At 42.6% G+C, this 23,430-nt stretch overlaps 1 protein-coding gene across 3 annotated transcripts in view; it reads right to left on the reverse strand.

Annotated features, from left to right (window-relative positions):
- The window catches only part of TLN2 (talin 2), a 247,679-nt gene that overhangs the window by 99,794 nt on the left and 124,455 nt on the right, over positions 1–23,430 (reverse strand). For all 3 annotated transcript variants that reach the window (XM_019533415.1, XM_019533414.1, XM_019533416.1), the window contains 7 exons: positions 23,216–23,344; positions 22,098–22,200; positions 18,216–18,424; positions 17,218–17,337; positions 15,708–15,905; positions 12,928–13,067; positions 5,884–5,977 (listed from right to left, as the gene is read on the reverse strand). In XM_019533415.1, coding sequence (XP_019388960.1) covers positions 5,884–5,977; positions 12,928–13,067; positions 15,708–15,905; positions 17,218–17,337; positions 18,216–18,424; positions 22,098–22,200; positions 23,216–23,344 — 993 coding nt within the window. The remainder of the gene's footprint in view (positions 1–5,883; positions 5,978–12,927; positions 13,068–15,707; positions 15,906–17,217; positions 17,338–18,215; positions 18,425–22,097; positions 22,201–23,215; positions 23,345–23,430) is intronic.

Genomic DNA, 23,430 nt, shown 5'->3' on the forward strand with positions numbered 1-23,430 from the left:
ACAGTAATTCACATATTTTTAAAGGAATCAATACATCTGTATATATACTTCTCATTGACTAGACAGTCCAATGGGGGACGTTTCTTTTTCTTTGAAAAAAAAAAGAACAATGTAAAAAGTTAGTTTTCAAGTTCACAGTCAAGAATGGAACCTGAATATCAGCCAGCGTAGGTATTCTTATAGTCTTACTGACTAACAGTAACAAGAAATTAGTAGCAAACATTAATAAAAACCCACATCTAAAAGATTTGCAGTGTGGCTTCTCCAACAGAGGAAATACGGAGAGGCATCCAAGTGGAACCTCTACACCATTTTTTTTTTAATTCAACAAAAAGTCCATTGTCTTTTTTAAAGACAAAATCTCTCCTTTAATAGCACTTGTGGTAAGGTAGGTTATAGCGTCTAAAAAAGAAAATGTGAATGAGAGATACTATCCAGCACACAGTTTGGCTATTTCCTTCCCTTTCCTTCTCCATTCCTTCTAGAACTATAGTATCATATACGCAGTGATTTATTGAGCAAACCTTGTTTTAGCCACATTCTCACTGCCAGGGAGATGAGTTCTCAGACAGGAGACAGAATAGTAGGAAGTGAACAAACTGAATCACAGACTGACTGTTAAATCTGTTGTTAAATAGGAAGTGGTGAGAGTTACTACCCATCATCTAGGGACAGTTAAGTAAGGTATCTTCACTGGGGAGGCACATCTTTTCCTGAGTTTCAGGGCAGGCTCCAGGGCATTTTGACACTATACTGAAGCTACAGGTAAAGCATGTTAGTCCTACAGAAGATGACTGCCTATCGCACTAAGAAGTTTTGAAGAGGATAGCAGGGAAAATAATGAACGAGGTGAAAACCAGAGGTAAAGAGAACAACAACGGCAACCAAAGAGCCTTGATTTAACATTTTCCTTTCACTATGGTTAAAGCTTATTGATGGTGGCCCTTTCACCCCAGTTGGATCACTCTTTGAAATTATATTGCCATCACAGAGCAGCATACATAGTTCTAGTCTCACGCCCCACAGGATTATTTTCTTCAGATGAGGTGGGGGATCTAACTCTGGCTTGGGTGAAGGTGAGCCCAAGCCATTTTACCTATGCCCACCATGGCCTATTTCATGTGGGGCTGGTTTTCTACTTGAGTCAAATACTTACTATTTCTTTTAGACCCTCTTGGAGGCCTGGTCCTGAGCAGCTCTAATCTGTCAAACTGTCAAAAACATCCACTGAGAAGTACTTACACTGCTGTTTTGAGAATGACTTGGTACAGGAAAGCAGTTTGCTACTGCGCCCATTTCTTATGGAAGAAGCTGCACTGTGAACCTAATTTCTATTTGAACTTTTATTTATATTTATTTAGTTTACAAGCAAAAACTAAAAGGAAAGGCCAAAATCATGTACAGAAAGAAATAAGTGCCATCCAAGCTTTTGGCCAAGGCGCTACTAATACTTGCTATTCACGCTGTGGACTCATAAGAGCTTGCTATCACATCAAACTGAATAGTAGTTCTGCTCAGCAGATGTGACCTCCTGCATGTTTAATTTGTACATTTAAAATAACTGCTGGGAAAATATATTTGACGTCCCTTTTCAATTTCATATGGCAACCTCACCCCTCTCTGTCCTACTAGCTCTTTTTTCTCTTTGCATGCTTCGTATGGAATAACAATTAAAGAAGAGCTGTATAAAACTTACGTTTCCTCCTTTATTCTCTCTCTAGCCTGTGCTACTCAAAAAACCAAATCACTCAGTAAATTATGATAAAATATTAATGTACCTCAACCTCAACTAAGAGGTTGGGGGGGAAGGGAGAGGAGGAAACTGTTTACTGGTAAAAATGCCAGGCTGAAGCCCGTGTGTCTTTACTACTGAGGCTTCTTACAAATGCTCTTCAGAAGAGATGCTAACTGTGCAGTGGCCTAAGAACATTGCGCAGTAGCACTTTCGCAGGGCACCAAGGTGCCTGCTCCTTTAAGGGCAGAAACTGCTGAGAGAGAGGGCCCTAGGAGCCAGGCAGAAACCCCACAGATGCAGGTTACTGTGGCAGCCGGCTAGCCAGGGAATTAGCCTGCACCTGCACCCAGTCAGCTGACGGGAAGAAGGCAGGGTCATGGGCCCATATAAGCCCCAGGGCTGGGACTGAAGGCAGTTAGGGCCCTGGCAGCTGCCAGGGGGAGTTGAGTTCATGCAGAAAAGCTCCATGGAGCTACCTGGGTGCCTGCACTACTGCTGGTGAGACTAATGAAGTTTAGGAGCTCCTAAAGTATCCAGGGCTAAGAAGCACACATTGTTGAGGGAGAAATTGGCCCTCTTAAAGGGACAGAGTGTGACCTTCAGTGTTATGGCTGCTGTTATGTTGTAGCCCAGAGGCTCATATTTATGTTGTTGCTTTTAATCCGGTGGACTGGGCTGAGGCTATTGGAGAGGAGGAGGCCACACTGGGGCACACTACCATGCAGAGCCCCAGCGCCGGTGATGGTGCGCAGACAGGACTTTGGACAGCCCAGTGACAGTGACGGCATGCAGACAGGGGCCCAGGGCCCAGTGATGACAGGAGGCCGAACTAGATCAAGGCCTCAGAGGGACAATATATGAATACCATCTGTGAGGCATGGGGCATGATAAAGGGGCAGTTTTGGAGTCACACATATAGCCCATAAGTCTTGGGGTGTCCCGCGAGGCACATATTTAGAGAGGGACCTAGCAAGGGGTCTAAGAACTCACACGGTTTAGTAGGGTCCACCAGGACTGTGACTGCATAGCACCTTGAGGACAGCCTCCCTATCTACCATCTATTATCTTAGCCATCAAGATGTGGCAGATGAGAATAGGTGCCCATAGGGCAAAGCTGGCACAGTCACAGGGTCCTAGGGGGCATCATGGCTGTCCCTAGAGACCCTACCCTGTGACAAGCATTCTGGGAAAAAACCCCTTGCACACTATTTTGAAGTGTTTAATGCACAGGAATTCAGAAAAAAACAACAACTGTTTTGACTGATATTAATGCTTTTTCTGTAGTTAAAATTTCCTGGGATAAGATCCTGGTGTTCCATGGCAGAACAGTGAAGTAGTAACAACACAATCCTTTAACATTCAGGCACTTGAAATATTGATGGTAAATAATGCATACTTTAACTTTTACTCAACCTTTTGGGCTAGCAACAGACATTCAAAAAACCTGAGCCTGAATTGAATCAATCTTTGCAGGTTAGCCTAACCTGGCAAGGCTAAACAAGTTTGTAACTATCGAAACATCCCCTCTGGACTGAAGGAAGAACTTCTTTACTGTCTGAGCCCCCAAGGTTTGGGATCAACTACCGCCGGAGGTGGTTCACTATGAATGCCTTCAAGACACATTTGGATGTTTATCTTGCTGGGATCCCATGATCCCTGCTGACTTCCTGCCCCTGGGGCAGGGGGCTGGACTGGATGATCTTCCAGGGTCCCTTCCAGCCCGAATGTCTACAAAATGAAGAAATGCTGGCACATGCCTGCAGTGGCTCAGGCTAGAAGCCAGGTCGTGCTAGAGTAGACCTCCCTTTCCTGCCACAGTGCTGAGCTGATAGGAGGGGGTGTGGCCAGGGCCCAGCAGGACACTCTGATCAGGCCCCCCCCTTGCTGTTGATAACAGAGCATCAAGTTACACAGCATGGAGATGCACAGAGAGATGTTAGCATTTATCACCCCATCAAACAAAACAAAACAGCTTCTCTCATTATTTCAAGCTCTTCTTAAAGAATTTTTCCAAGGACCTGTTACCAACTACCTGTTGATTAGCTCCAAAAAGCCCTAAACTAACACTGTCCTGTCTGCCTTTGTCTCGTCTCCAATAGCATGGACTGTAGCCAACATGTGGTATACTACTTAATGCTGAGAGGTGTTTGTGTAAGGCAGACAGGAGGGAGGAATCCCTGCTTGAGCAGGGAGTGGTGGAGGAGCAGGAGGAAGCCAGGCAGATGCTGCTGTACTTGCAGGCTCTGCTGGAGAGGAGGGACCAGAGGGTCAGGGCCAGTCCTGCTAGGCTGGAGCAGAGAGCAGAGCCCCACCCAGAGTTGCAAAGCACCTGGGGTGCTGGAGGACTCGGATTTAATTTAAACCAGGAAGGGATCTGGAGCAGACATTGCATAAACCAGTTTGACCCAAATCAGTTATGTCTGATACTACATTCAAACAGGTTCATCTCAAACTGGTTTCAGCCATTTTCAAACTAGTTTATGTGCTCTGAACATCTGTTTTGTTACAGGTTTAAACCAGTTTCTGATCACTTAAACCAGCTTATGTGGGATGTCTGTCCCTGGCCCTGGAAGAAGTGCTGGCTATTTTGATGAATAACTTAAGGAGCTTTTTCCACAAGAGCCAACTAGGTATCCACAGAGCACCCAACCTATTTAGTGACAGCACACTTATGCAGAAGACATAAAAGTGAGTGAATATTAGTTGCATGAAAGGGATTTTGTAGCTGTGATGATCTATGTGACAGGCAAGTATTTCTTAGGGTGGTATCTTTTATTGGAGCAGCTACACAGTTGGTCCAGAGTTAGATAAGCTTTCAAATGCAAGGCATTCCTCCTCAGGTCTTAGTATTAGCTCATCTTATACTGACAGACCCTCCCTATCACCTACAGCTGTGCAAAGCTTCGATCGCTGATTAGATTCAGCAGATTCAGCGGCCGAATCAGGAGACCCTTTAATCTCTCCAAATTGCATCAGAACCCTCCGAATCGATTCAGAGAGATTCTATGATTTGGACAGACACAGCTTTAAATGTCTTTTCTACATACCACAAGGTACCCGGCGGCTCGTAAATGCTGAGATGGTGGGGCAGATGAAGCATCCAACAGGAGCACGGGAGGATTCTCAGCACACTCAGCGGCAGACCCGAAAGTGGACTAGAAGCGCTTCTGGGTCCACCACAGAGTGCATGGGGGACCCTGCCCCTCCACCCCCCGGCTTGACTGGTGCCTCCTGGGTCTGGCGGGTTACCTGGGGTCCCTCTGTGGCTAATTACTGAGCTGGGAGGGGGACGGTCTCCCGCGTGCTTGGTGGCGGACCAGGAAGTGGGCCGGAAGTAATTCTGTTTCCCTTCCCGGTCTGCTGCCAAGCATGCGAGGGGCGCCCCCACGCTCCTGTGGGATGCTCCATCTGACCCACCAGCTCAGTTTTCGCAAGCTGCACCTGGTACCTTGAGGTATATAGAAAAAACATTTAAAGTTGCATCTATCACTGAATCACTAATTCTCCGAATCAGCATCGAATCTTCAGATTCGAATTCAGCCAAATCGAATCGGGACAGTGATCCAAATCAATCAATTGAATCACTGTCCCCTAAATCAGGCTGAATCCGAACAGAATATGGCCTGCATCGCACACCCCTGCTATCAGCTATGTCAAGATAAAGAAAACATGAGAAATCAAAAATCGAACAGAAGAAAAGATTGAAAACTTTTTACTAGAAAGAACCTACATTTAAATAGCATGCATCTCTCCAGTTACAAGGAGCTAGAGGAAAAAACAAAGATTCCATAGTTCCTTGAAACACACTGTCTGCCATTGTGGTGCTGATAGTGATTTCTTTATGTAAAAACTCTTACTTGCACCCTCCTTACCTCCTACATGGACATCCTCCAAGTTTCTGTAGCCAGAAATCTTTACAGTTCCACTGAAAGACACCATAGTGGGAATGAAGAAAGGTCAACCTCTAGCTTAGTGAGTGGAAACTGGGTGAAATTTGCCCGTGTACCTCCTGATACAATCAGGGAAAACTAAATTCTGCCACCAGTGTCAAGCAGGAAAACAATGACACAGCAGTTACTCAGATGGGTAAAACATGGAAGGTAGCAATATTTAACTGCAGGAACTTGAAACTACCAAATTTAGAGTACCTCTAGTTCCCTGAGAGCGTTGTCACATTCCTTCTGTCCAGGAGCCTGCTGGGTGCACAGAGTGATGAGCTGATTAATACTCTCGGTCACTGCTCTAAAAGGAAAGAAAAAGAGGCATATTTTTAAAGATGGACAAATTTCCCTTCTTTCTGTTTTGACCCAATTTATTTGCACACCATGAAAAGTTTTCAAGCTCATATGTTCTTTCATTTTTCTTAACATTAGTACTTAAAGAATAAGTGAACTACCTAGGATGTGATGTGGAGGACACAGGATATTGGTATTAGTCCTTGCTGAAAGCCTCCTGTAGTGAAAGCTCTCACTGAAACCTTTTACAGTAGGTCACATCTGAAATGTAGCCCTCTCCCCGCAAGATTTGTTACTCAGATATGAGCCACAAGTGGGAGCTTCGTCTCTTGGCAACACACATCAATATTTATGCATAAAGGGTATTTGTTGCATTAGAAATCTAAATAATTGACAGTTTGTTTGAAATTGTACTAGGAAGAGAGTCTAGCTGCACCAAAGTGTCACTAGCAACTATTATGCTTGGAAATGTCTGAATGCCTTATGCTGCTCACTTCCTGACTAACAAGCAAAGCACAGCCAACGTATATAAAATATATATTTTTTTACAAAACCCCAGCTGTAGTAACTAAGATGCAGGGATCTTACTATCATAACACTTACTTACATATCACTTATGATGTCTGTTACTATCATAAGAGACTAATGGGGACAGCACTGCATTATATAATGGTTTTAAATACTGCACATGCCTAAAATTCCAAGGAACTTCACAGGATATGTTATTTGACAACTGATGAAATTCACAGAATGATGGAGGCAGACTGTGATGGTCTGCTTATGCATATCTGAAAATGTTTATTTTATGAACAAATAAAAATATGTGAGTTTAGCAAAATGTAACCAGGGTACTCTGTTTAACCTGCAGAACACAATTTGGAGATGCCTGTGGCAGAAGGCCACCTCTGTCACTCCCCAAAAACTCTGCTCTGTGACAATTTGGTTAACATGATCCCTGCAGAGGATCCCTGAGTTGTAGCCTGAGCTGGATACATTTCTGAGGGAGGGGGAAACCTGCTCCCCCTGCCTATGTGATTGGCATCATATACCTGGCTTAAGCTCCCTATTGCTCTAAGCAATGGCAACATGACTGGGAGGGGGGCTAAAGACCCTGCCAGTCTACCTGGCAACCAGTGACGCATTTCAAATTGGTTGGCTGGCAGCCAACAGTTGCTGGACTTCATTGGACCAGGTACATGAGGTCATAAGGTCTATATAAGTTAAGGACTTCCCAGGAGGAAGGGCAGTAGCTATGATGAAAACTTAGACAGAAACTGGACCATCTGAAAACTTGCTCTCTCTTGAAACTCATGACCAATGAACTGCTTGCCTCCAGAGGGAATCGTCACCTCTGGATGATACTTGTGAGTAAGCTACCTGAGATCTAACTAGATGTATAGCTTGCAGTAACTCAGATGCGTGATCAAAGGCTACCATGCCACTTTTCTGTAAGAGATTTCTTCAGTATTGCTCTACCCTGTACCCTATTCCAAACCTACTCCCTGTAACCAATAAAGTTCTCTTTTGTACCTAGTATGGGAGACTTATTGGGAGAGGGTCTAGATTATGCCTTGGGGTCCCCCACCCTTGGTTTGGCTAAAGGAGACCACTATTTGTGCTTCAGACTGAGGGAAGCACCCCAAGTTCTTGCAGTGGGTCAACTACCCTTAAGGACTAATAGGCCTGTGCTTCCCAGAGGGTGCAGGTCCCAGATCAGTCCAGACTCTGGGTGATGGCTGCATTACCCCCAGACTTGTGGCTGTGTTCCAGGAAGGGGGTCCACTGGACATGAGGCGCCCCCAAAGAGGCACTCAAAGCCTGGAAGGTGGTCAGGCACAGCGAGGTAGGTGGCTCAATGCAGGAGCACCCCCTACTGGCCCACCACATAATTGTAGGACTGGGGAATCAGAAGCCAATAACTACCTATTGCCAATGCAGGGGGCAATCATAGGGGATCATGATCCTGGGTGCCTCCTCCACCAGCAAGTAGCAAGTTTGGTGCCCAGTGTGCCTGTGACTGGGAGGATCAGTCAGCTGATCAGTCCTTCCAGGTTCAGGAACGTGGCAGTCTTGAAGGGTTCTGATGTACTCCTGTGGCTGTGGGCAGAGATGATCATAGCGGCGTGCGAGGCCCAGGGCAAATCATTCTACATGAGGCCCCTTTAACACTGTGAGGGCCCCGCAAAGCCCGGGGTCTGGGACAGTCATCCCAATTTGCTGCCCTCCAAAGGACAGCCCTGGCTGTGTGCAATGGTCTGCTGATCAGCCCTCCCAGCCACATAAGCACACTGGTACCCTTCAAAGCTCCAGTGTGCTCCTGAGATCGGGAGTGTCAATCAGCTGATTGGTGCTCCCGTCCCTGGAAGTGCACTGCCCATGTGTTCAATTTAAGGTACAATGGGAACCAGCCACAAAATTATTAGACATATTTTGTATAATTTTGTGGTTTTTTCCCTGTTGTATTGCATCATTAATTACATGAATGTGTGGCCAGGTTACTATTTAAGACACGGTTAACTGGTTATTTAAGTCTTAAATGCATCATCTGCTCATGGCGTGATAGAAACTAAGGTTCTCTCTCAAACCCTGCAGTGACTTCTGAACGTTAGAGACATTTGTTGATTAAGAGACTCTAACAGATGGCAAAAAATTGATGCTTGACAGCTCCAAGAGAAACTTAACCGAGTGGTTTCTTCCTCCTTCCTTTCCAACCTCAAGGAGATAAGGCATATTATTGTAAGGAACATCAGTGATTGAAGAAGGTGACAGATTTGAAAGGTCAGACATCTGCTGGTTTTAAAAACAGATGCTGAAGATGGTGTGAAATGGCCACGTGAATCCCACCGCTCATGAACTAGCTGCATCCAAAAGTAAACCCAGCAATGCTCACACACTTAGTACAACCAACCAGAAGCTCTCTTGCTGTGGCATCAAGAACCAGTGAGTATGACTGCAAAAATAGCAGAAGAGAAGAGGCTTAGCTAGGATTTTAGAAGATATCTAAGAACACTTGCTTTTGTTAAGTGCTGCATATGATATCTTGGATCCCTTATTGCATTTGGCAGTTGCTATAGCTAAGTGCTAGTCAGGAAAAAAACTCAGAAAAATGGTTCCAACAATATTTCAACTGTCAGAAAGAGAAAAAGAGAAAAAGCCTTAAAGAAAGCAGGAGGAAAAAGAAACAAGGTCAAGCTTTGTGCCATCTAAAAAGATTAGGTCAAAAAGAAAACATCTAGTTATACATCAGGCAGAAGGAGACCCCCAATTTTCTCAGAGAAAGAATAAAAATACTTGACCCTGATCACCCCACTGCAAAGAAAGTATCCATCACAACCATTGTATTTATAATGCCACAGAAGATTTGAGAAGGGCACCACTGTGTCTCATTTGTGGTAAGATTGATGCTGTGTTAGTTGTCCTCTAACATCTATTTTAATTCATATACTGACCTGCGCAAAGCTGCAACAATGAATTGTCCTAAACTCTTACATTAGTTTACCTTCATCTCTTCACCTAACATTTTCATAGAGTGAATGACAACCTGCCTGCAGTTCAAAAACCAATACTTAAATGGCTCCAGTGGAAACTCTAATTTCCACCAGGGTCTGAAGAAACAGAAGGGCTATATGTCAAAAGCAGCAGTCCTTAACACTTGGGCACTCTAGGGAGAGTACAAGCTGATTCAACACCTATATCTCGAGTTTCACTTGGTAACCTGCAATAGTAGTCATTGCTAGAAACCTGCTCACATCTGGGGATAGCATAGATGTCAGAAAGACACTTTGTTGAAAGTGTCACAACTGTGGTTATTTAATGCGACTTATCTGTTAACTCCTGAATATGATTTTTCTTCACTGGGGGTTGAAAGCCTTTACACCAACTGTCAGTCAAACATCCTCAGTGTCAGCATGTGTTTATAAGAGTCACTATTTTATAGCCACTGTGGTAACCTATAGGAATTTACAGTCTTAACTTATTACCTTCCTCTCCATTACTATCCATTCTGGTATAAAAAATTTGCAATACGGTACCTAATATTTTGCAATAATACCTAATATCTTGCAGTACAATATAATGATGTCCAAGCTTGATCTGGATGTTGCTTTAACATCGAGGTTTCAAATCCCCAATTTCTGCTCAGCCTCTAAAATTCTCTTTCTAGATTAATACTTTTCTCTCCATTTTCAGCAATTCAAGGAATTTATCCATAGATTTCATAAACATTAGGGCTGGAAGGGACCTCATGAGATCATTGGGTCCAGCCCTCTGCCCAAGAGGCAGGAAGTCAGCTGGGGTAAGATCACCCCAGTAAGATAAGCATCCAAGCATTTCTTAAAAAGGTATCCAGAGTGGGTGCTTGCATCACTTCTGGATGGAGTCTATTCCAGACTCTGGAGACTTGGACAGTAAAGACGCTTTTCCTTATGTCCAGTCTAAAATGGGCTTTCAGCAGTTTGTGACTGTTAGACCTTGTCTTCTCTTGGGGTGCCCTGCTGAACAGATGTTCTCCCAGTTCCTGATGCACATCCCTCATGTACTTACAGGCTGCCACCAAGTCACTCCTGAGCCTTCGCTTCTCCAGGCTGAAGAGTGCCATGCCTCTCAGCCTCTCCTCATACAGCCTGTTTTCTTGACCTCTAATCATGTGTGTGGCTCTCCTCTGGACTCTTTCAAGCTTCTCCACATCCTTTCTAAAGTGCGCAGCCCAGAACTGGATGCAATACTCCAGCTGTGAGCTCACCAAGTCTGAATAAAGCAGGAGGATGACTTCTTGGGTCTTGCTTGAGATGCATCAGTAGATGCAAGCCAGAGTTTAATTTGCTTTGCCAACTACGGCATCGCATTGGTAGCTCATGTTCATCTTGTGGTCAATCATGACCCCCAAGTCTCTTTTGGTCATGGTGCTATAGAGTGTAGCACTGCTGAGCCTATAAACATGATGTCGGTAGTTTCTCCTGAGGTGCAGCACCTTGCATTTCTCCATGCATTTCTCTATTTCTTACCACAAAAATATAATTTGTTCAAATGACTGGTAAAAACAACTTTCTGAACAAAGAAATTTGTTTTTTTTATTTCACAACTGACCTAGTTGAATAAAAAGGACTAAATAACCTGAGAATGCCTTTTTTTTTAAAACATTTCAGGTTAACTGAAAAAAAGTTCTGTGTTGGCCTGACCCAAATCAATTTCTAAATATAATACTCATACAGCTCCAATATTTATATATTTTTTGTCATCAAAACAGGGATGTTTAGGAAGAGAGGACAGAGATATTAGGAACTGAAAGGCAGCATAATACATGCAAGATTTCAGTAATGGGTTATGCAGATTTCCTGCACAACTCTCAGTCAGGGAACCAAGTGCTTACATAAAGCCATGAAACAAAGATACCAACAGCAATGAATATGGTTTTCATATCACACATATTCTGCAACATTTTCTCATTATGTTGCAATTTTCAGCTAGGTCACTAACAACTCCCTCAATACCCAACAGATTTATAATGGCAAGCATTTTCCCCATCTGGATTTCCTTTCACACAAGGGTTATATAATGGTACTCCTTCCACCCTCTTATATATCCTTTTGTTAACACTGACTCAAGAAGAGGGGATGTTATGGTGTGTGCATTTGGCACTGGTATTGCAGGGAAGCATAAATGAGGATTGTTGAAGAATCGCCATCAGTAGGCTGGCAAAAAAATCAGCCTATTCCATCTCCCTGAAGGAAAAATAGAGGGCCACTGAGGTGGAAATTCAAGGCAACAGCCTCAAAGCAAGAAAAAACTCACAGAATTAAAACCCTAATATTTATCCCCACTAAAAATCCCAACAACGGTGCACGTGTACACCCCTGTAGCTGTATATAAACGTACAATTTACAAACACAGCATATACACAGACATTGCTGAATATGATTTTTCTTCACTGGGGGTTGAAAGCCTTTACACCAACTGTCAGTCAAACATCCTTAGTGTCAGCATGTGTAGAGAAAGTAAAAGTAGCTGCCAAAACAAAAAGCAAGGACACAGAATAACTGTTATAAATAACTTCCTAAAAAAACCCAGCCAGATTTTCACCTGATGTAAATCACCGTGCCATGAACACAGGGGTGGATCCACAGGGAGTGCAGTGGCATGGCTGCACACTCCTTTTGGACTGGACCACACCTCAGAAACCTCGTGTGCCTTTTTTAAAGTCCTTAAGCAGGTGAGAATCCCCTTCCTTCCCTTCCATGCTCAGTCGTGACACCTCCCCTTCTCCTCCCCCTACCACCCAGCCTGCTACTTTCCCTGGGCAGGGGAGCTTTCAGAGCCACTTGTGCCCACTCCAGCTGCAGCACAGGGGCTGGGCTCAGCTGGGATAGTGGCACTGGCAATGGGTGGGGTGGGTGGCCCCCAAGTGCCCTACCCTGCACCTGCTCCTGGAGGACCGGGCAGGGTGGGGGAGCCCACCCTTGACCTATTGCTGCTCTTGCTGTCCCAGATGAGCCCAGTCTGCATGCAGTCCAGCAGGAGCAGCTCTGAAGCTTCCTGCCACACCAGGAACAGTGGGGAAAGCAGCAGTAGTGAGTAGGAAAGGGGGAGAAGTGAGCATGGAGGAGGATGGGGGATTCTTTCCTGTTCTGTGGACTTAAAAATGTCCCTGGAGGTTCCAGCAGCATTGGCTGCCAGCACTAGCGGGTAGGGAAGAGGGAGAAGTCTGGGAGCTGCCACAGCTCCCTTTGCCAAATCCCAGACCCTCTGCTGAATGGACATCAGTGGAGCTTCATTGATTTCCACTAACTAAGGAATTAATCCAATATAAGCAAGATTCCTCAGATCTCATTCACTTGATGAGTAGAAGCAAAAGATGGTCTGACATGATTAACTGATCGTACCAGAAGACTCAGCCAACAAATAAGACATACTGAAAAGGAAAGTTAAGAAAACTTCATAAAACCTAAAGCAGGTTCTTACCTGGCAGCTGCTGCTAAGAGGTTCTTGGCATTAGGAGCTCCAGGATCAACAGAGAGAGACTTGGCAGCCAACAAAAGCTTGCTGGAAGCCATAGAGATGTTCTTGAGGTTCCCTATTACTTGAATCTGGTCCTCTTTAGTCTGGAAAGCCACAGCAGTATAGCAGTAAGCATGCAGCCCACATTAACTAAAGAGACAACTAAAATAAAAGTACTGAAATGTGGAATTGAATATAATTACCCATCTAAAACTCCTTGCCTGCATAGAATTACATACTAGATATGGTGACTGACCAAAGCCTCTGCTATCCCAGATAGATGCCTCCAGTTCCATTCATACAGCAGAAAAAGAAACCCATATAAAAACATCCTGATTTCTAACAATAACAGCATTCACAGAAAAGTGGGGGGAAATTTAACTACTTGCTAAATAATGCTTTTGTTGTCAAAGCTCTTATACATCTCTGCCTGGCACAACTGGTCCACATTATTCAGTCAGTGTGTGCTAACTATATCCTACCACCCCTGGTGTAATTTACTGCCTTCTTCACCTTTTTGGGATTAATGACTTAATCACACAGAAATGTGGCCAAAAACACCTTTAAAAACACTTAATGCAGGGATTCTCCACATGGAGAAAAAGCAGTTTCTGGAAAACTACTCTGGTTTTGTTGGATAAGGCTTGAGTTTGACATGGCACAATGTATTCATTTAAAGGAATGACTTAGAAATAACAAATTTCTACATACAACATGACAGAAAAATATAGTTTGATTAAGGTGTGTGGCAAAGGACGGTGTTCTGAATTCCTATCAATAATTTAGGCAATTAATGCAGCACTTTCTTCTGCGTTAGAAATATTTGCAAGCAGATAGTATGTTCAGTTGATTCAAATAGGCTTTAATCTATATTTGTGAGCCATTTGCAGTATTGGCATTTTGCTCCACACAGTGTGTCTCCCAAATTTCTGTTTCTGGTCTGACTGAATGACAACTTTTTAGGGAAAAGTCATCCCTTTTTATCCGATTCAGAAATACCTATGATTGTTTTAGTTTAGCATGTGTTCAAGACAAACATTCCATACGGTCTGCGAGTTCACTGCTAGCTGGAATTCCCTTGTAAATACAGGTTTGCACTTGTGAATAAAACTCTCACACCCAATTATTATTAGTAAGGCCCAGAGCTTCAAAGTTAGTTAGGCACTTAACTCCTATGAAATCTATGAGGCTTAGGCACCAAACCACTTTGAGAATCTGAGCTCATGTGATTAAAAACTGGCCACTGTCAGCACTGCAAATTACTTGTTTGCAAGAATATTCACAGGTGCTGCTTGCTGTATTTGACTCTTTCTGCCCATAAAGTATTACCTTTAAGGGACTCTGTCAGAACATCAGAAGTGTTACTTTTTTAATTAAGAGGACTAATTCATAGCCCTGGAGACTGAAGTCATCCAGTTTGCTGTAGAACAGATAAACACCAAGGTGGCAGCAGGGTAAGTCAACTTATACTATACCCCATGGATATACTAGATTTCTAACCTGGAGGGACAGGGATGAAAGAATGGCTCTGTTTCTATGTTTATTTAATCCCTGGGTTTTGGTTGGGAGTGCAAGGCTGCCAGTTCGTGCTAAGTGAGATGCTGTGTTCTTGATGTGGATACTTGTCCCCTGGGAACAGAATGGTTTAACTTCCCCTCAAAAGCCCAAACACTCTTTAATTAAAAGGTGACCACTGTCCTCAGATATAACAGCATTTAGGTGTCAACAGTTTGGACTGGATTTATCTATAGGTGATCTCACAGTGCTTTTAAAGGACTTCAGACTCTTCTACTTCTTGTCATTAGACTATTATGCCACACAAGAATCTGACAGACTGCCCCACACTTCAGAGTGACTTGCATCCCCTGCCCACTGCTGCCACTATGCCCAGGCAACCTGGCAGTGGGGTTAGGGGAGGAACTCAGACTCAGCTAGGAACAATAGCAGTGGCAGTAGTGCAGGGAGGTTCTGCCTCATTGAGCCTGCTCCAGGGAAGGCCTGCTTCAGGTCTTCTGAAGTGTTCTGGTACCAGCTATTCAAAAGGCTGACATATACAAGCAGCAAACACACTTGCATGTTTTCACCTCTTGTCCTTCCCTCCTATAAACTGGATGGGACCACTTCATGTAATGTGCTAGCCTGTGTTTTGCTAAATGACTTCACATCCAGCCTGTCATAGGGCTCTTTCTAATGCCAACTGTAGCTAAATGTTTCAAAGTGCAAAGACTAGTAACGTGTACCCCATTTTTAAAAACTTGAAAAAACTACACAATACTATCACATCCACAAGGTGCTTTATCAATCTTCCCCACAGGTCAACTTTGTGGGGTTGGCAGCTCCACAATGGATCCAATAATATGTATCCATGTTACACCAAGTGGAAGTACTGAAACTAGATTTCAAAGGATTCATTATATCTCAGCTATCCTTTTTACCTTGATTTTTTGGAGCACAGGCACTTATCTCTAGGAGCTGCTCACCCTCTGGAAAAGCAATGGACTACCTTCTGCTACACAGCTCACAAAATCAAGAGAACAAAGCTCTGATTAAATGAAGGAGTGTAGTCATTTTCAATCAGTACCAGGAATCTTGTGAGCATTCTGAAAACTCCAAAGTAATTTCTCTTCAATCAGAACAGCTTGTTATCACTGACCCTCATTCTTTGTGCAGGTTGAGACTAGCACAGCTGACATCCCCACATATCCCAGGCAGGTCAGCTGTGGATTTCAGGAATCAAAACTCACTTGTGCTTGACCAGCCATTTCAATGCCAGCGTCAAGGAACTCATCAAAATCATCACTAAACTTTCCAGAGGCTGCTGCCAACTCTCCACTTTGACCCCGTGTAGCATGAACTACTTCTCCTGCTGACTGGTTCAGATCTGCTGCAGCCTGGTTCAGTTCACTTTGTGCTTCTTGGAAAGACTTAGAACTTGGAGGCAGCTTCAAGAGAAAAGAGTTAATTTTAGTGACCAACTGTTCAGATAAGCCCTTAGCAACTATGCGGCTCTTGTACCATTCAAAATGTTAAAAGAATGCATGTGGATGGTCCCTGGGATTACACCTGGATTACTAGGATTTGAATGATGAAAAGATAGCCTTTATCTTAAAGGCGGGACTAAATCAAAACCTGTATCGCACCCAGCCTAGTTTTGCTCCCTGTGGGAAATGAACCCTAGATTTGGAAGTGAGAAGCACAGGCCTCTACCATTTGAACTCCACGCACTAAATCCATTAACAGGAAGACTAGGCGGCAGTTATCTCCTTGCTTTGCCACACAAGAGGGCAGACAAATGGTCATCAGTGCCTTCAAGTTACAGCAACCCCTAACTTTGGGATTCTTTCATATACAGATCCTGGTCTCAGTATGGCGACGTTGCATTTTTACTTTAGATACTGGGGCACTAAGGCCAAGTTATTTATCTCCATCTCAGAAGACATCTGGAAATATTCTTTTTTTTTTTTTTTTTTGTCTTTTATTCTACAATACTGGCACTTGTGAGTCAGCCATGAACTGTGGAGGTTCTAATGATTATCTATTTGGCAGAATAAACATCACAAAATGAATTTACGGTTACCATGTGGATTTTAACTGGCTCCAAATTATGTTTGAGGCCTGACCTAACTAAAGCATGCACTGACTAAGGGTATTCAGATTACTTCAGAATGAGATCCCCTGTTCACCCAACAAACGGGAAGATTCCCGCTGCTTCTGGTAGTGATGACACATGACTGAACTACACAGTGGACACACGCCTCTCAGGCAAGTTGCCTGTGGTTACAAACTGTAAGTGGCATTTAAGGATAGAAATATGGACACAACTTACAATTTATTTAAATTGAATTACAATAGACTCAGTACAACTTTTTTAGAAGGGTGCAATAGAAAATGGGGATTGTGACACTGTTGTAAAGAAGTATGACTGAATACTGCTTGATAGCAGGGCACCATAGTTCTCCCACTAAGTTGAAAGGATAGCTTTTTATTTTTCAAGTCTTTGCAGCTTTCAAAACTGAGACTTCCAGTAATGGAGCTGATGGTGATCTAGGCAGGGTTGGCAATAAAAAATTACCATATTTATGAGTCACAGCAACATGTGGGTTCTCTCCAAATCAACAGAGAAGCTTTGCAGTATGAAATACTGAAATGGGAAAGGCATTTAGAGGATATTTCTTATGAGTGAATGTAACACATGGAGAACCCAGGTCAGGTTTTGCCCCTCTGAAATAATTTACATACAAATATTTTTCTCACCGAATCAACAAGTAGTTTCTTGCTAGATTCTCCAATACTCTTCAAGGCCACATCCACATCCTTTTGTCCAGGTAGACAATTCACACAGTTATTCAATGAATGGGAAACTGCTTTGGCCACCTGGAAATATACATGCACATGAAATCATCAGGAATAGCTGACTGGGTCCTGTTCAACAAGCTTTAACCTTAAAGGGCAGTTCACCTTTGTGGCAGGGAACTTCTAAATCCTGCTCTTTCTATAACATGACTCCTCCTCTAAGGCTTGTCCCTTCCTCAGTTTCCCAGCTGCAGAAAAGCAACACCTTGCTCATTATACTCACGCATTTGGCAAGGTAGTGCCTGGACTGAAAACTTGTAATGGGCATACAAAAGTGTTATGCAGAAAGGGGCTGTGTGGAAAGCAAGTTAATACTGATGAACCAAAACTTGATTTTGAGCACTCAGCAGATGACAGCCCTTACAAAGAAATGAGTAACTAGTCAGCCAATCAGGTGCTAGTAACAGAAAAAGGGCATGTATGATGCTTCATGTAAGCTTCAAGGAACTGTTATTTAAATATATCCCCCCCCCCGCAATTATGATTTAAAAAGCCAAACAGCCTCAGGACCCCTGACCAAGAGAAAAGGATCTGTTGATCTGATAAAAAAAATGCTGATTTGATGTGGTATGTTTAGAAAAGTTGGCGCATCATGATTTAGATTCCAAGCACGCTATGATGACTCAGGATTGTTAAATTGGTAACAATGAGAAATCTGTTTAGCTTCACAATTATAATCTCACATGTAAATATCACAGGGTTTAAAGGCAGTAGTGAACAGATGTCACTTCACAACTTAAAATAAATCTTGCTAAGAAGAATTACATCAATTCAATGTCTCCAAAGCAGCCTATTTCCTAGCTGCATCAGCTGTGCTATTTGATGCTGTGGTTTCAACATTTGCAGTTGTTCTCTGCTGGTTTTGTGCAGCAGGCATAGAAGGTCATGTCACAATTTACCTGGGCTAATCTTTGCTGACTCTCTGCATCCCCAGGTGCTGCCAGAGCCTTCTTTGCTTCCTGAATAAGCATAGCAGAGCCTTCCATGACATCCCTTGCTGAATCTAACATAGCATGTGCTGCCATGGGGTCAGTAGTAGATGCAGCAACCCCTCGTGCTGCCTGAGCCAAAGTCTTCAGAGCTTGCGCTGTCTCTCTGGCAGCGACCCCTAAATTCAGATTTTATCAAGCACTTTGTTAGTATCCTCTAAGGCACAATCCTTTTTACTCTCTGGAAGCTGAATTTGCAGATAATAAATCCATTTCAACATAAAATGTCAAATATTTTAAAACAAGTCTTTCAAATGTGAACACTTCTGATACTTACATCACCATGCAGTATGAAACAAGCCAGAGAGTTAATAATATACCCCAAAGAGCATATTCCAGGACAGTTCTAAACAAATGAACACTTCTTTCTTATGTCAGGGAAAGAAGGAAATTCTAAGATTTTTAAATTGCTTTCAGTTGAAACTGAAGAAAAAAAAAAGAAATTCTTAACTCTGAAGGGTAACATTTTAAAAATGCCTAAGTGATTTAGTAGCCTACATCCCATTAACTTGCAATGAGTCTTAGAAGCTAAAATATCAGTTACTTTTAAAATATATGACTCAGGACCTCACTCAAGATCAAAAAGGCAGAAAAATTTCAACCAAAAAGCAACATAAAGCTTTCTAAAACAAAGAAACTCAGTATCACCTTGTCTCCTTATGCAGAGTGTGCACAAAGTGGAAAAAGGTACATAGCAGACCTTGGGAAACTGGTTAGGTGGCCTGGCAGTCTGACTCAGATACTGAAGAAGTTCATCAGTGATGAAACTAAAAACTATGGGTCAAAACCGTAATGGAAGAATGTTCTTTTATCTGTCTGTCTAATTCATCTTTTACTGAAAAATCATACAAAGTTCTTTACTTTGAGTTTTTAAAACATCCTTACTAGTCTGTAGAATAAAAATTGCTACCTACACAACAATGGACTATTACAGATCCATTAAATGTTGGTGGTCTTTTTAGTTTAAGTACATAAAGGCTAAACATGCCATTCCTACTTTAAAAATTCCCTATGAAAAGGTTCTCACTCCCTGTACAAGCCTGCATTGTTATAGGCCTTTGCTTTCCCATTTATAAACATTTACAAAGTTACACAGCTGGAATGTAGTTACACAACCTAATACAAATTATGGGGCTGCCAATTCCAAATATATTAATGCTAACACATTAACAATTTCAGTGCCACAGGCACAAGTGAACATTTATAAACACAACACTTTTCTTTGTTACCGCAGAGAAAGAGCTGTGTTATGCATAAATGTAAAAGAAGTTCAGATCTAGACACAGCAAGAGGACTGGTATTGCTTAAAGTTTCCACCTTTCCATTAAACAGCTTACAATGCAACCTTTGCCTTTTTGACATTTGCCATACACAGGAAACCACAAAATTTCTCCCAAAACGATAAATTCTTTATCAGGAGTTGAAGCAGTGCTCCCTCCCTATTTAAAAGACGGGTTAGTTAGCAGGATGCTGGGATGGGAACTAGGAGACCTGGCTTTTATTTCCCGCTCAACAATTCTTGTGCTGTGGGACCTAACAAAAGTCACTTCACCAGTCTGTGCCTCCATTTTCCTTCCCACAGTTACTCTGATTTATTTATTTAGCTGTAAACACTTTAAGGCTTAGAGTCTTGAAGTGGTCACCCCTAATAAAACAGGGGCCTGACTACAGGGGTCAGTAAAAGCTATTGTAATATTTGTAATATTTATAAATATTTTATTTATAACAACAGTACTCTTAGGGGAAGTTGACTGGAACATTAAAAGTATCTGAAATCTGAGACATGGTTCTTTTATCTCCTCAAAAAAGGGGGATAGGAGATTCAGTTTTTATGTTGTTGGCTCAAAATTCTTTTTCTGTGATGTCCTTTTAATCCTTTTAATGATCAGATCACAATTTTCCAAGTAGGAAAATTCAAGTGAGGAATTTAAGTTTCAAATATAGAAGCCAAATAAATCAGATTAAAAAGGAGGGGTTCATCTTTATTAATTATGGAAGAGTAAAAAAATCCGTAATTTTTCAAGCCTCCAACTGCGTTCAACAAATTTCACTACATAGTGATTTGTAAGTCACAGAATAAAACAAGGGAAACTTGCACAGGAACTTAAGTACACAAGGGTAACATATTACATTCAAAGTTAAATAGTAAATGACTTTGCCACTATTATGTCATAAAAAATTGGTTTAACAGTACCCAAGACACTATGTGGTAAACAACAACCATCAACATAATCCCAATATGAACACTTACTACTTGTTCAAGTACCCAAAAGATCAGCACAAAGTATTAGACAGAAAATAGGAGGATAGACAATAAAAGAGATCTTTTGACTACTACAGCAGGTTTTCCTGTCCTAGCAGCTACCTAATTGTTTTATTTTAAGATAGCTCCTTGTTTCAGTCTCTAGATTCCAGCTTCATGAGTTTATTTTCAAATACTAACTAATGCATGGGTATGTAATAAAAATTTGTGTCATCTTAATCCAATTACATCCATTTCAAATGAAAGCAACTGAAATCTGCGTAGTCTTGAGCCAATTACATCCAATGAAATGGTAATTACCTTAATGGTTATCAGTAACGTTTAAAAATATCCTGCTGTGGTGTTTGCATCAACACCTTCTATTTTCTACACGAATAGTGTTAAATAATTGCATTTTACAAGGCTGAAATGTTTGTTCTAAAGGCTCTTTCAAGGTCCTAACTGGTATGCACAACTAGAAGTAGAGTAACTGCTGAAAAATCGTGCTCTGAAGGTTTGCTGCTCAAGTTCCCCATTAGTAGGGACCTACTCAAATAATGATTTCATGGATTTTGCAAAATTGGGCAATCTCTGTGAAATGGCAAACTCCATGAAAACTGCAGGGGAAAGAAAACCTTACTAAAAATAAAATGCTGGCTCCCCAGTGGGAGGCAGCAGGCTTCACAGCTGTGCAGCCAAGCAAGATGGCTGCCACCCCCCGCCCCCAGTTGATTGGCTGAGAGGGCTACCTGTCATGCAGCCCTCCTCCTCTCTACCAATCAATGGTGAGGGCTGGGGGCCAAACAACAGACAACCCTCACCAATGAGCAGTGAGGGATGGGGCTCTGTGATGGACAGGCTTCTTTACCAATCAGTGGAGGGGGCAGGCCACCAGGACCCCATAGCCAATCAGAAACTGGGGGGGAGGGCCACCATGATAAACCCATGAAAATGGCAGCTGGCCTCATGATCTGCCCATGAAATTGGCTGGCCACCACCTTGACTTAGCCTTCTGCCCTTGCTATGCAAATCTGATCATTAAGGCAGAGAGAGCAAGAGCCTCATGCATGTAAATCCATTACCTGTGGTAAGGGATGCACAGTTTTAGCCAACACCAATGTATCTTGGGTATAGTTTGAAGTATGAGATAAAAACCCCAAGGGCTTTCTACCATTTAAAATAATTACACTAGTCTCACTCTCATCACAGGCTCTCTCACAACAGTGACATTTACATAACCCAGCACTTTAATTCACTTGCATGGTAAAGAATTGTCTCTTTCCGCAATTAAGTATTTATTTTATAGTTATGGTATCAGAAGGTTCAGCCTGCTCCAACTTTCTGAGCCAGAGAGCAGTCCTTGAAACCTGGTTTCTCATTTTACAGCAACAAGGCAGCTTATTTTCATGAACAATTGCTAGTAACTCACAAAATTCACTTCAGGTATAAAAATGACAAAGAAAGCACTTCCTTAAGTAACAGGAAAACTATCCAACACACATTTTATGGAAAGCAGAGTTTGCTTGCAGGCATTATAAATAAAAGAGTACCTGTGTAGTGCTCATTGCCTTGAGCAGCACAAGTCAACAGCTGGGCCATTGATGAACCAACAGCTTTGGACGTGCTTCCTAGGTCTTGAGCACATTTTTCAAGCTGTGAAAACATTCAGAGGGCAGATTTCTTTATTTATGCTACATTGCTGCAATTTTTCCTTCTAAGCCTAATGGAAAGATTTTTCTCCAAGCAACTAGCATTACTGAGTAGCCTTGCACTACTCAACCCTAGGACTTGACTAGCATGCATTCAATGTCCAGGCCGAATGAAATGGAAGTACCAAACAGTATGCACATGGGAAGGAAATCAGGGCTTCAAAACTGAGTTTTGATAGTTTGAACAACTGTTATTTTACACTTTCATTCTCAAAGTACAAGATTAAAAATTAAATCAAATATTGATTCTCTTTCTTGTTTTCTTAATTGCAATGGCTAGAAGAAAAGGATTTTAAAAAAATCCCTATAACCTAATTTCTTTCTTGGCCCTTAAAGTAGGACCTTCTCCACTATGTGGTTTCTGCCCAGAGCAGGGGTGGTCAAACCCCCTGCCTGTGGACTACATCAGGCCTCTGGAGCTGTGTAAGCCAGCTTGCAAGGCTCCCTATGGATCCTGTTGGGAGCCTTGCAGGCTGCAGACCTACATGCTAGATCACGTGTGCAAGGTGGAGGTGGGGCTGGCAGGGACAGTGCAGAGCCCCTGCAGCCTGGTTCCAGCCAGACAGAATGCTTGCACTGCTCCTGTGTGCCAGGATCGGACCCCCTGGTCTCTACAATGCCCCTGCCTGGCCCCTGTACACAAGGACTGCACTCCATTCAGGTGGAGGTGGTGATCCCAGTGTATGGGGGCAGCACAGGGTCCAATCCACTTCTGCCCCATTTATCTGGCCTGCCAGCTAAAAATGTAAGCACCAGAATAGTCTTCTTTTTGGCATAAGGATCATTCATGGGGTTGAAGACAGATTTTGAAAGGGCACTTACATACACTGCTGTTGAAATGAACATTAGATGGCTAATTTCACCAACACAACCTCAGAACGTTGAATTTTAGCAGATAAGTCATGGGACATATTTCCTAAATGCAAGGCAGACCAAGCCTCTGCTTTACCACTAGTTACCGTTTCTCCTGGGAGTGGTTTTAACTGTCCATCAACAGCTGCCATCTTTGCATCTTGCAGTTCACTTTTGAGTGTCTGGACTGTATTCAAAGCAGAATCAATTTCCATTGGACCACATGCTTCGTGAGCCTATCCAGAAAATAGATCCTCAGAAACTGTTATCATCATTAAACAGCCTTCCTACTTTCAAAAATGGGGACATGTATCTGCACTGG

Source organism: Crocodylus porosus, unplaced genomic scaffold, assembly GCF_001723895.1.
Source record: "Crocodylus porosus isolate Cpor-Errol unplaced genomic scaffold, CroPor_comp1, whole genome shotgun sequence".
Taxonomy (NCBI): domain Eukaryota; kingdom Metazoa; phylum Chordata; order Crocodylia; family Crocodylidae; genus Crocodylus; species Crocodylus porosus.